The sequence below is a fragment of the Colossoma macropomum genome, unplaced genomic scaffold, assembly GCF_904425465.1.
Source record: "Colossoma macropomum unplaced genomic scaffold, Colossoma_macropomum, whole genome shotgun sequence".
Lineage (NCBI taxonomy): Eukaryota > Metazoa > Chordata > Actinopteri > Characiformes > Serrasalmidae > Colossoma > Colossoma macropomum.
The window spans coordinates 10,146,329-10,160,271 of NW_023494784.1; the positions used below are offsets into that span (position 1 = coordinate 10,146,329).

The 13,943-nt window shown below is 37.4% G+C and overlaps 1 protein-coding gene across 5 annotated transcripts in view; it reads right to left on the reverse strand.

The window, feature by feature from the left end:
- gulp1a (GULP PTB domain containing engulfment adaptor 1a) overlaps positions 1-13,943 on the reverse strand; it is a 158,958-nt gene that overhangs the window by 11,611 nt on the left and 133,404 nt on the right. For 4 of the 5 annotated variants that reach the window (XM_036577482.1, XM_036577488.1, XM_036577495.1 and 1 more), the window contains 6 exons: positions 7,470-7,541; positions 5,175-5,273; positions 4,705-4,842; positions 613-729; positions 359-445; positions 22-246 (listed from right to left, as the gene is read on the reverse strand). In XM_036577482.1, the coding sequence (XP_036433375.1) occupies positions 22-246; positions 359-445; positions 613-729; positions 4,705-4,842; positions 5,175-5,273; positions 7,470-7,541 (738 nt within the window). The remainder of the gene's footprint in view (positions 1-21; positions 247-358; positions 446-612; positions 730-4,704; positions 4,843-5,174; positions 5,274-7,469; positions 7,542-13,943) is intronic. The other variant, XM_036577504.1, reaches the window with a different exon arrangement.

Sequence of the window (13,943 nt, forward strand, 5' to 3'; positions counted from 1 at the left end):
AGAGAAATATGGGTGTTTTACGTGAGGCCGAGGGATCCCAGCTTCAGTGAGGGGCTTTGGTAGAGCGGGTTTGGTGGGGGGAGGGGTCAGAACTCCAGCTGACATGTTGGAGTCTGGAGAACTCATTGGCGTTAGTGTGACAGAAGAGATTTCTAGGCAGGAAAAGGATGTCAGATTGTGACACCAGAAGAGAGAAGAAGGTCTCTGCAGCATATAGTCCTTGTTAGTAGAGTTAATGTGAAGCAACTGGGGAAAAAAAGACCAGACAGAAAGATTAAATACAGCAGAAGAGCGGCTGCTTTAGAGGAGCACAAGGGCTCTGAACGTTACTGTTACTGTGGTGTCAGGCAGTTCTTACAGGTGGAACTTGAGCAATCAGCAGCTGCTCCTCCAGCGTTTGCAGTTGTTTTTTCAACTCTGAATTTTCAGTCTCGAGCTCTTGAATCTGTGAGGACGAGGGAGATGTCAGTTTTCCTCGAGCCATTTCTGAGGCGAGAAAAGGTGGATAACTAGGTGACCGATGAAGTGCAGCTGTTACTTTGGACGCAGCTGACAAAGAGGAAACATACAATGCTGCAAAACAGTTTTAGAGAGAGTTTCATAGAAGCTTACTCTTTTCTGAAGGCTTCCTATTTGTTTCCGTGTCTCTACGTCTTTCCCTCCTGACTCCAAGAACTTTTTGTATGCCAGGTCAAACGCCTGGCCAATGGTCAAAGTGATCTCCTCTGCCTGAAATGTACGAGAAAGAAAGTTATTATTACACTGTTGTAAATAAAGGTTCTGTTCAGGTACATTTTTCGTTAATCAAGGTACAAACAGTGTAAATGTTCCCTCAAAGGTACAACAGTGGTTTTAAGGTCTGATTGTGAACCTTAAATAAGTTTTTCCAGGTGAAAAGTTCGTATTTGTACCTTTTCATAACCAAATGTTTTAAAACAGAACAATAAAATAAAAGCCTGGAGACGAGACGGGGTGTGTGGAGTCAGTACAGCTTAGAACATATCATTTCAGTGGATTATGGTACAGTTATGTTCCCTGACTAAAGGTACTGAGATGTACCCTTGAGGGAACCACCCCGGTGCCAAGAGGGGTCCTGCCCCAGTGACACTTTACTACCTTTATTTCTGAGAGTGTACAGTGCCTATAAGAAGTACCCCCTTTGGAAGTTTTCATGTTTTATTTTTATAGTCAAAGTGAAAACAGGTCAAAATTATTTCAAGTAATTATAAATATTAAAGACAAATGATCTGATTCCATTCATCCCAGTCAAGCCAGTATTTTGTAGATGCACCTTTGGCAGCAATCACAGCCTTGAGTCAATGAGAAAAGGTCCCTATCAGCTTTGCACATCAGGACACTGCAGTTTTCTCCATTCCTCTTTGCAAAACTGCTCAAGCTCTGTCAGGTTGCATTGGGATTGTGAGTGAACAGCCTTTTTGAAGTCCAGCCACAAATTCTCTGTTGGATAGAAATCCAGACTCTGACTCCACTCCAGGAAATTGACATTGTTGTTTTTCAGCCATTCCTGTGCTTGGAGTCACTGTCATGCTGGAAGATAAATCCTCACTCAAGGCTCAGGTTTCCTGCAGACTGCATGAGGTTTTCCTCTCTGTATTTTGCCGCATTCATTTTATCCTCTATACCCACAAGCCTTTCAAGGCCTACTGCAAAGAAACAACCCCACAGTATGATGCTGCCACCACCATGCTTCACGGTGGGGATGGTGCATATATGATGTAAATGGCATTTAGTTTGATGGCCATAAAGCTCTCGTCAGACCATAAAACCTTCTTCTAGCTCACTTCAGAGTCTTCCATGTGCCTTCTGGCACACTGTAGCTGAGAGATCACGTCAGTTTGGTTTGACAGTGGCCATTCTCCAATAAAGCAGTGACAAGTGAAGCACAAAGGCTACAGTTGTTAAAAGTACAGTCTTTCCAAGTACTTTTCATTTTATCTCTGTAATTATTTTATATCATTTTGCAGAATTCTGTCTTTACCTTGGCATGAAAAATCAGTGAAGATATCATGTGCTGTCATGACAGGTTTTGTTCAGTAATGTAACAGTTCTGTTATCATTACTGGTAATTGCCATGAAAGCCAAGTCAACTACATAGCAAAAATTAGACTGTGACAGAAGCTGTCATGACATTAAACATTATGATGTCTGTCATGACAACTACTTGTAACAGTAACATAACACTGTATTATAACACTGTAACATAACACTGTATATTAATGGGCATGGTTATTAACTATTAAACAAAGAGTGGCTTCATGGTTTGAAGTGTTGAAATAATACCTATTACAGCCTGATATTACATCATGTAATTATGTTTCTCAACTGCACAACGTTGCTGCAATTCATATTTACAAGATCAGATGGCTGAGATTAGAGCCTGGTTTTGTGGCCATAATTGTAATATTGAAACTTACAGAAAGTTTTTTTTGCCTCTTTAGATATTTGTGCGAAACCCTCAGGATGCATGTTTTACAGACCACACTTCTTAAAAGAATTCTGATTGTATTTTGTTGAAATGAAATATTTACTGACATTTCTTGCTGCTGTATTTCTCTGTTGCCCACTGAAACAAGTCCTATGAGCAAAACATCCCAAAGCAAACATATATCCCAAATATTACCCTGGTACAATGGGTCCCGGAGGAGCACCTGTTTGTAAAAGAAAGAAAGAAAGAAAGAAAGAAAAAGAAAACAAGAAAAGTGAAAGCAAATAACACTGAAAAGAAAAAAGCACGAAAAAAGTTTTTCCTTCATTTTTTTGCTGATTGCACTTTTATTCTGACAGCCCGATGCCAATCAAAGAACTTATATGAGTAATTCACGCATTGAAAAGCTGTCATTACATTCAAATTTCTAATGTGTAAGATGTATCACCCACATGAATAAGGAGTCAAATACATGGTTTGGATATAATCAGCTATAAGACTTTACAGTAATAGCTATAAAGTTAAACAGCAATAGCTAAACTGCTTATTCTGTTAAGTTTATAAAAGGCACTGATGTACTTGTGGTTTAAATATGCTCCTCCCCAAACAGCAGCCTACTTAAACTCTCTGCGTACTTCATCTCATAACATGATTTTTAATGTATTCGACAATGAATTTATTTTAACTGCAGTGCCTTTAAACTGGCTGCTGTGGAGAGCTTAAAGGGGAACTCCACCGATTTCTCAAATATCTGTATAATTTAATGTTTGAGATGTAAACAAACCTGCAGACTCTGATTTCTTTACAGTGGTGGTCTACAACGCAAATATAGCCATTTTATTTACTATACAAAACCAGCAGGGAACCTGCCGTGTGTCTTCTGAGCTCTTATATGGGATGTTAATCATTGTAAATTAGTCAGAAAATTGACAAAATAAGTTTTCTTTTGGGACTATTTTGCCGTAGAACACCCTTCATGTATCCCTGCACCACGAATGAATTAAAATAAAATTATGAAAATACAATTTAGACTAAAACTTTGTCACAGAACTACCATAAAACAATGCTGGCATCAAGCAGCAAATTCAGTCTTTCATGTAATAACTTTCTGTGAAGGAGCGTTCAGAGGCATTAAACTCTTAAGATGTCTGGTTCCTATCACCACCACCATGAACAATCCTGCCTCTGTAAGCTTCTCTAGAATGGAGCATTTCACACCAAACCACTCTGTATGACTGTATTTACATCTCACCCATTACATTCTGTAGAGTTTCTGAAAAATTGGTGGCGTTCCCCTTTAAGTAAGCTGCTTTTTGCATGTCACTAAAGCACAATCAGTTTTCTTTTTAAGAGCAGTAACCTTTACAGCATGTTCTGAGGGGTTAGCATGTGGAAGGTCGTTGTCCTTCTAGAAATTTGTGCAAATAGCTAAAAGCCCAAAATTTGCATACATTTAAATATTAAATATATGACCACAAAACCAGGAAAATGGCAATTACTCAACAATAGATGTAATATTAGGCTAAAAAAAAGCCATATTCACGTAACATTAGCTGAACACAGTCACACTCTCCCATGACGTCATAGACCCCCCCTATTTTGAAAGACTGAAGCAAGATAAATTAGAGAAAAATATTTAAATGACAACATTTAAACTAAGAAAAATACACATATGTTGTTGTGCTATAGTTTTGACTGTTAAGCGACATTTGGGTGAAATAGCTGAGTGTCCTCAGTAACTCATTTAACTGCCAGGCTATATAACTGGTTTTAGTTGATTACTATATGGTATGAACGGCTGTAAATCTATACGAATCTAGTGTAAAACATTGAAATAACCCTCATTGCAAAGGGGGGTGTATATAAACCAAAAACGAGAATATTTTGATTAACCTAACTATAATACCTAAAATCATGATAGATGATGAATTGTAAATACTATTGTTTTTGAGGGCAGTGTTGAGAAGGAGTATTCAAGAACTTGTTCGGAAACACCAATGAGTACTCAAAGCCTATAAAATGCTGTTCAGGTCACCCCTACATACTTCTCGCTGTAGTAAGTATTACTTCCACATTCTGAACAATGTGACTATGCTTTGTTCAATAGTTAGTTAACAGTGGTTGCACTTTACCTTCCACTGTAATAAGGGCACTGTAAAATAAAACGTTACCAACATTTAAGCCTTTTATAGGACCAACAGTCCAGACTGCAGTAGCATGTTTTGTCTGTTGTCATTATTAGAGTGTATTTTTCTTACACATTTTTCACTGTCGAACACGTAGCAGAGATGTTTATTGGACTCAGAGTCTTTGCAGATGAACGTGAATATCCTCTTGTCTGTTTTATCATCTGCACAGAAGGATATCCGGTGCAACTGGCAATTGTGCTGCACTTCCTAGAAAGAGAATGAGAAGCTCTTAATAATAATGTTAATAATAATAATAATAATAATAATAATAATAATATGGCAAAATGAAAGAGGCAAACAGGTTATCAATGTACAAGTTATAGGTGGCACATCTAAATATATACGGTGTGTACAAAAGTATCCAGACACCCCTTTTAATTAGTACATTCAGCTACTTTAAGGTGCACCATTGCTGACAGTGTTCAACTCTACACACACAGCTTGTATGATCGCCAGTGAAACTGTGCTCAAGTGGTTTCTATACTGAATTCACACTGTAACCATTATAAACATGTGATCATGTGTACATGTGTGCAAACCTTTGTCTTAGGATCTAATATCTTCACTCCATAGATAGAAATTTGTAATTCCACCTTTGGAATCTTCTGTCCCTCTGATTTCTTGATGTGTCGCTGAAACTACAGAAATAGAAAGACACATTTTAAACTGAACAAGACATTTAGACACACAATAAAACACCTGGTCAATACATTACAACACTGAAAAAGGCATCTAGTACATAAACTAAAAAAAAGTGCTGTGCAATAGCTTTTATATATATTTATTAGGGCCATCAAACGATCAATCTTATTATCTTATCTTATTATTTTGTGTAGTTAATCTAATTTGCGTAATTTGCTCACATTTGACCATAATTAAAGATTCTTCCATTTAAAACAGTGTGTTTTGTTATAGCTATATGAGTGGATGAAACAAGCCAAAGAATGTATTTATTAATTTATCATATTTAATTAATTAATATAAATTTTAGTAATTCAATAACATTATTTTCATTGAGTTAACATGAACCTGAAAATCACTTGATTTCCACAGAGTGAACACAGTTTCCAATTTTCACCACCAACGCCAGTGAGAATTCCAAACAATTAGTGTATGTCGTGTATATATATATATATATATATCACTGCTATCTGAAGAAAACCTTGTATCTCCAAAATGATAACTTTACAGGAGAAGGAAAAAACTTTACTTTTAATGTAAGCCAATGGAACCAGACTTTTTTCCAAGTCACTTTAGTGCCCATTGCACACAGGGCACCACACATTTTCAAATTATGCCAAACTGAAAAATGAAAAAAATGCTACAAGGTTTTCTTCCGACAACAGCAATATATATATATATATATATATATAAACACACACACACACACACACACACACACACACACATATATATATATATATATATATATATACATATATATATATATATATATATATATATATACACATATATATATATATATATATATATATATATATATATATATATATATATATATATATATATATATTTCATAAATACAGCCAGTGGTTCAGTTTGTCCGTGATTGTAGCCTCTCATTCTCATTCATACAGCTGTGGATTCTTGTTATAGTGGAAGCTCTTGACGGAAACTGAAGCTCCACTTTGCTGATGGTTAATTTATCCATAGTTCTCTTGGTCCACTGTAGTCCGCTGACAGTACTAAAGGTATCGCTTTAAAAGCAATTTAAAAGCTGTACTGTATGAGTGGGCTACAACTGGGATTCTATGATAGCAACATACGGTGCGCCGCAGGTGGGCTTCAGACTGCACTATTGTAAAGGATCCAACTAAGAAAAATCGCGTTAACATTGTAAAAAAAAAATTGACTAATAACACACTATATGGACAAAAGTATTGGGACTCACTTCTTAATCATTAAATTCAGGTGTTTCATTCAGTCTCATTGCCACAGGTGTATAAAATCAAGCACCTAGCCATGCAGTCTGCCTTTACACACATCTGTGAAAGAATGGGTCGCTCTAAAGAGCTCGCTGAATTCGAGGGTGGTGCAACAAGTCGAAACCTCTTCCCTCCTAGATGTTCCAAGACCAACTGTGAGTGGTGTTATTGAAAAGTGGAAGTGTTTAGGAACCACAGCAACTCAGCCAAGAAGTGGCAGACCATGTAAAGCGCGCAGAGTCCTGACCCCAATCCCATCAAACACCTTTGGGATGAACTAGAACGGAGATTGTGAGCCAGACCCTCTCGTCCAACACCCGTGTCTGACCTCACAAATGCTCTTCTGGATGAACAGGCAAAAATTCCCACAGACTCTCTCCAACATCTTCCAGAAAGCTTCCCAGAAGAGTGGAAGCTGTTTTGGCTGGAAAGGGGGACCAACTCCATATTAATGCCTATGGATTTAGAATGGGAATTTATAAAGGCTCCTGTAGGTGTCCAAACACTTTTGTCCATATAGTGTACATTGTTATTAACATATTAACTTTGACACCACTAGTATTTATTTATGTGCTCATTTATTTATTTTAGTCTCTCTCTCTCTCTCTCTCTCTCTCCTTCCCCCTCCCATTTAATTAACTTTCAAATCAAAACCACCTGTTAAATCAACCACAGCTCAATGTGGTGACTTAGAACAGCTTTACGTAACAAACCACTGAGATAATACAAAACAAACAATAAAAACACATCTGCCATTATTTTGTGCCATTTATCAAGTATGCTGAGGGCAGTTGTGTTGGCCCTGCTGCCACTACAGATAGCTCAAATGCAGATGTTTCAGGATGGCTTCCACTGTGCAAGTCTAGCATAAAGAGGTCCAAAACTGACCTTCAGTTTTCGAACTGCATCCCTCACCACTTCCGTTCCTTTGGGCTGGTCAACCTCAGTGTTCCCCAGAAACTGAAATGTAGACAAAAACACAAGGAACATAAGACTGGATGCAGGACAACCATGAGGACAGGTCAGTGAAAGATTAAGCTAAAACTATATAAGTCAACACAGAATAGTCCTAATGTTACTCACAGAGATACAGTACTGTGGAGTTTGTTTAAGATATTTACCAGTGTAATTTATTAAAACTGTCTTGGAACTTTCATGCTACCCACAATAACTTCCATGTACTTTAGAGTTTGTACCTCACACTTACCTGCTTAATATCTAGAACTTAAGGGACTGTGAATGTGTGTTCCTTGCATTCTGATTTCACTTGAGATTCAAACTGCATGATTTTTTTTTTCTAATCATTGAAGTGAAACCACTAAGTTGTTTTTGCAAATGAAAACCATTGCAGTACTGTGTGTATAATTCTGGGCTGGTCAACCTCAGTGTTCCCCAGAAACTGAAATGTAGACAAAAATACAAGGAACATAAGACTGGATGCAGGACAACCATGAGGACAGGTCAGTGAAAGATAAAGCTAAAACTATATATGTCAACACAGAATAGTCCTAATGTTACTCACACATATAACAGGAGTCCATATAGAACACAGACTACTTTAATATTCCTTTTACAAAGCAAATCCCACTGCAGCAGCCTCTGGCTCCGTCACATAGTCCATTGTGCACAACCCACTGAGCACAATTATCATTTCAAAGTTATAAGAAAGCTTATAAAAGCCCCTTTGATAATTACTTCAAAAAGTGAGGAACCATCCCTCTGTCTATTGTGCAACACACAGTGGCTTTAACCAAACAGACTTGAAAGTGTTTGAAAGGGCAGCGCTGCAGCTAGTGTTCAACAGATGGACATTAGGCGCTCCATGTGGTCAGGCGTCTGTCTAGACAAACTGTGTTACAAAACAAAGACTGCCAGCTTCCTCAGCACACTCAATACACGTCTTCCTCCCTGGAGGAAAATAAACTAGGCCCTGCTCTGCCACCTCCGAAGCATTCCAGCCCATTTCAGCCATGCGTTTGTCTGAGCAGTTACACTTCCCCTCCTTGGCCACTGTGCGCTGCTGTTGCGCTCCTGAGAAAAGCATTTAACCCTTTACACAGTAGCCCAAAGTGCAATTTCAGGCTGTTGTGGAGGTTCCTCTGCTAAGCTCTGCATTTATTTCCTTCGATATCATTGAATATGGAATATATTTAGATGAGAAATGTGTATGACTAACAAAACCCAAAACAGCACTGTTGTCTTTTGTAGGTGAGCAAACAAGTCAACACGTATAAAGTGGTTTTATTGTGTTTAAACACAATATTTTTTTTATTATGGCAGTTCTACTCATTTTTTTTTATCATTAAGAAAACTGTAGTTGTGTTTTATCTCAGCACGGCCGTCTTTGTGGATAGATGTGAATTGTTTTTCCCAGCAGGGGGTTCCCCCCCCCTTTTTTACCCATCATTGCTCACTAGCAGTTCAACACTGCCACAACATCTCACACACAAAGACAACAGTGGTCTATTGAATCTGATAATAATGATATGCTGGATATATTGTATGGATTTTTCTTTAGTATTCTGATTTTTGAATAATGGTAGGAAGAGGTTAAACCTTTTAGAGGTTAAGTTGCTCCAGAGAGTATGTAACGTATTAGCCATGTCTTCCTCACCAAAACCTTAAAGGCAAAGGCTTCTCAAACTTATATTAATACAAAGATTTATGTAGGACTAGACTTATTAATCACCCACACAGGCAGATGCTCTTTTAGTTTTACTGAAACAGACTTTATTTCCTCAGGACTGAAGACTTAAAGCAGATGTTTGGCAACACTTTTCCTCCTCCATTTCTTGTTAGTGACATTAGCCTCGTAGCCAGGGATGTAGTGGTAAACAAGGTGGGAAAATCCTAAATCTCAGCGATGCTCAATCACAGCTACATGAAGATGGATGACTACATTCATAAACCAAGCATATCTTTTCATATTTCTAATAGCATCTTTATTTCATGTGAGCTGCACTGCAGTTTGATTTCCTGTACTGCATATGCTAATATTTTCTATAAAGCAAAGGTTTTAGTATTAAAGGGGAATTTTACCAATTTTTCAAAATTTCTGAATAATTCAGTCTTTGAGATGTAAACAGTCATTCAGAGTGGTTTGGTGTGAAATGGTTAATTGCAGAGAAACTTACTGACTGATTTCTTTACAGTGGTGGTGATGGGAACCAGGGGTCACCATGACTACAACACAAATATAGCCATTTTATTTACTATCAGAAACCACCAGTGAACCTACACGTCTTCTGAGTTTTCATATGTAATGTTGATGATGTTAAAATAGTCATGAATCTGAAAAACGTTTTCTTAGGGACTATCTTGCCTCACAACACCCTGCATGTATCCTTCTGCCATGAATTGATTAAAATCATGGTCTAAAATCCATTTTAAGCCAAAATTTTATTAAAAAAAAAAACAAAAAAAACTCATGAAACAATGTGTCACATCAGGCAGCATATCTAACCTAACCTTCTGTGAGGGAGCTTTCAGAGGCATTAAACTCTGCAGACGTCTGGCTCCTACCACCACCACTGTGAACAATTCTGATTCGGTTTCTCTGGAACAAAGCATTTCAGACCAAACCACTCAAAAATGACTTTGTTTACATTTCATCTATTTAATTATGCAGACATTTTGAAAATCTTTCCCCACAAGTCAGCAAAATTTGATTGGTCACCTTGGTGACTCCCCCACCAAAAGCTGAAATGATCAGACTGTCAGTCCTGGATAGAACTGTCTACGATCCATCAATTCTTTTCAGGAAATAGTGGTTTTATTCGACTAGAACTGAAATATGTTATGCATTCATAAGTTCTGAATGTTCTAGATAATAACCAGTTATGTGTGAGATACAAATACCAAAGTACTAGACATTTATTTTGGGTAAAATTGTGGTACATTCCAAGACAGTTTAACTTAATTACACTGAAATGACTGACCAGTTCTAGATATCAGGCTGATAAAGGTAACAGTGTAGTTATATACTTCATATTGACTTGCAGTAATAAAGGGGTAGGAACATCCTCACACTCAATTTCAATACAATGTCACACCTCCTAGTACTCAGAATGTTATGTGGTGTAAAATGACAGCACAAAATAAGATAATTTTCAGAAGTAAATGTTTAGGACTTTATTTTACAGTCCAGATTCACTTTTGTCTATAGGTTATAAAGAGATACATACTATGCACCTTTCATTTTATACTATATAACTACCTAATACTTTTTACCTAAAAAAAAGTAAACAGTACTGTGTAGTTTGTTTTAGATTTTTATCCAGTAAATGCCTAGAAAGTGTTGGGCTTTTAGTGTAATTTAACACTGTCTTGGAACTTGTTACCCACAATAATTTAATAACAGTGAGTGTAGAGTTTGTACCTCACACTTACCTGCTTAATATCTAGAACTTAAGGGACTGGGAATGAGTGTTCCTTGCATTCTGATTTCACTTCAGATTCAAACTGCATGATTTTTTTTTTCCAATCAGTGAAGTGAAACCACTAAGTTGTTTTTGCAAATGAAAACCATTGCATTTTGAGACGCTGTGCAAAACGTAAATAAAACAAAAAATTCTATGATGTGCAAACCCATTTTGAATTTGATGCCAACAACACGTTCCAAAAAAAGTTGGCATGGGTGCATGTTTACCACTGTGTTTCCTCACCTCTTCTGTAAGTGTTTGGGAACTGAGGAGACACTGCTGTAGTTTTGAAAGTGAAATGTTTTCTCGTTCTTGTTTGATATAGGATTTCAGCTGATCAACAGTTCAGGGGCTCATTTGTCGTATTTTTCATTTCCTAATGCGCCAAAAGTTATCAGTGGTGACAGGTCTGGATTAAAGGCAGGTCAGTTTAGCACCCTGACTCTTTTAATATGGAGCAATGCTGTTGTAATACATGCAGAATGTGGTTTGACATTGTCTTGCTGAAATAATCAAGGCCTTCTCTGAAAAAGACGTCGTCTGGATGGCAGCATATGTTGCCAAAATGTTTTCAGCATTAATGGTGCCTTCACAGATGTGCACGTCACCCATGCCATGTGCACTAATGCACTCCTACATCATCATGCATATTGGCATTTGAACTGTGCACTGATAACAAGCTGAGTGGTGTTTAACCCAGAGGACACAGTGTCCATGATTTCCAAAAAAGAATTTCAAATGTTGAGTCGTCAGACCACAGGACACTTTTCCACTTCCCCTCAGTTCATTTTAAATGAGCTTGGGCCCAGAGAAGGTGGCAGCATTCCTGGATCCTGTCTATATATGGTTTCTTCTTTGTATTTAAGTTTTAATTAGCATTTGTGGATGCAGCGCCAAACAGTTTTCATAGACAGTGTTTTTCTGAGCCCATGCAGTGATTTCCACTACAGAATCTCCAGATTCTCTGAATCTTTCAACTATGTTATGAACTGTAGATGTTGAAAAGCAGAAGTTCTTTGCTATTTTGTGTTGAGAAACATTATTCTTGAATTGTTGCATGATTTCCTCAAGCAGTCTTTCACAGAGTGGTGAACCCCTCCTCATCTTTACTTCTGAAAGACTCCGCCTCTCTGAGATGCTTTTTTATAGCCACTCATGTTACCGACCTGTTGCCAATTAAACACCAGGTGTTTTTTTTATCATTACACAACTTTACCAGCCTTCTGTTGCCCCTGTTCCAACTTTTTTTAGAATGTGTTGTTGGCATCAAATTTGAAATGGGCAAATATTCTTTAAAAAACAATAAAATTTCTCAGTTTCAACATTTGATATGTTGTCATTAAAGCATTTTTTAATAAAATATAGGGTTTGCACATTATGCATTTTGTTTTTGTTTACATTTTTCACAGCGTCCCCTGCAGCCAGTATAAAATTTGTGTAAAAACATACCTTGGTGAACTATTATTTTAAGCACGTGAGCCATGTTAAAATGTGCCAGCGGCATGTGTGCTCTCATGATGGATGCTGGCCAGTCTCAAGGTCATGCTGACCGCCATGGTAGCACAGCCATAGAGACAGCAGTGATAGACACATCTCAGTGAGCAGGGTGGACAGCTTCTTGCTCCTCATTACTGCTCCCTTCTGGGCTGCTGAGAGGGGCTTTGGCTTCAGATACACTGTCCCTGCTCATCCATCACCTGCTCTAGTGGCAGAAGAGCATTTTTCAAGCTCCCATTGACTTGTACTCCAGTCTATCCTGCAGCCTCATGTCCCCACGAATCTGTACAGAGACCCTGGACAACTATACGTTTTCTTATCCACCACCAAAAATGAGCTGGGAAGGACTCTAAAGAACCCAACAATCACCCTTCATGCATTTTTTGTCTCCAAGTGAACGATTATTGCCTATTATATAGAAGCCTGAAGGACACCAGTTTTTACCAAGGGCTTGTAAACTCTGTTTAAATGATTTTAACATTTAATACAGCACTATAAAAAAAGTTATGTATTTAATTTCCAGTCAAAGTAGCCATGAAATACTAGTGAAAAAGGTGAATTTAATAGATATTTAGTTGAATGTAAATCACATTCATTGTAAGCATCTACAAAGCATTTACAGTGGGTTGTCCAAATAAAGTGTTACTGAAAATTTTGACATTCTATTTTTATTTATGTTAAATACACATATGTACAGGTATACATTTAACACAAAAACAAAAGCCTCAACAAATTAATATGATGTTAACATTTTCAGTAAAACTGTAAACAGCCAACTGTAGATGCTTTGCAGATACTTACCATGAATGTAATTTATATTCAACTAAATATCTATTAAATTCACTTTAAATGTCCTCTAACTCTGATCAAGTCTAACCCAAACCTTGACTTCACTTAAAAACCTAAACCCGACCCTAACCCTGGTCCTAATCCTAACCATCTCTCTGGGTTAGATGGTTATGAGGCTGATGAGAATCATCACTCTTCACCTTTATTACAGCTTCCATTCTTTCAGGAGACATAAGTACACAAAAAATCCACACCTCCAAAGTTCAGTCTTAGAAGTTGGTTTTACATTTTCTGCTTCTCACAAGCCATTTAAACCCAATTACACATTTAGACTCATCAACCCATAAATCCTTACTCCATATCTCAGATGCCCAGAACTTTTCTTTTCTCAGTCTTTTTCAGTCGCAGCTCACCTGTTTTTCTGAAGCAAGAGTGGAGCTTGATTTTCTCCTCTCTCTTAAAGATGAACTTTAACCGGTCTACGGTCTATCGGGCATTGTATGGTTGTTAGGTGTCCCATTTCCTCTTTTTATTTTGATGAACTCCACTTTTTCACTTCTTTTCTTTTTACTTTCTTCCTTATGCAGGTGAACTATCTCCTCAGAAATATCTCCTGAGAAATAAATTTATAACTAATACTTTATGGTGGTTTTGA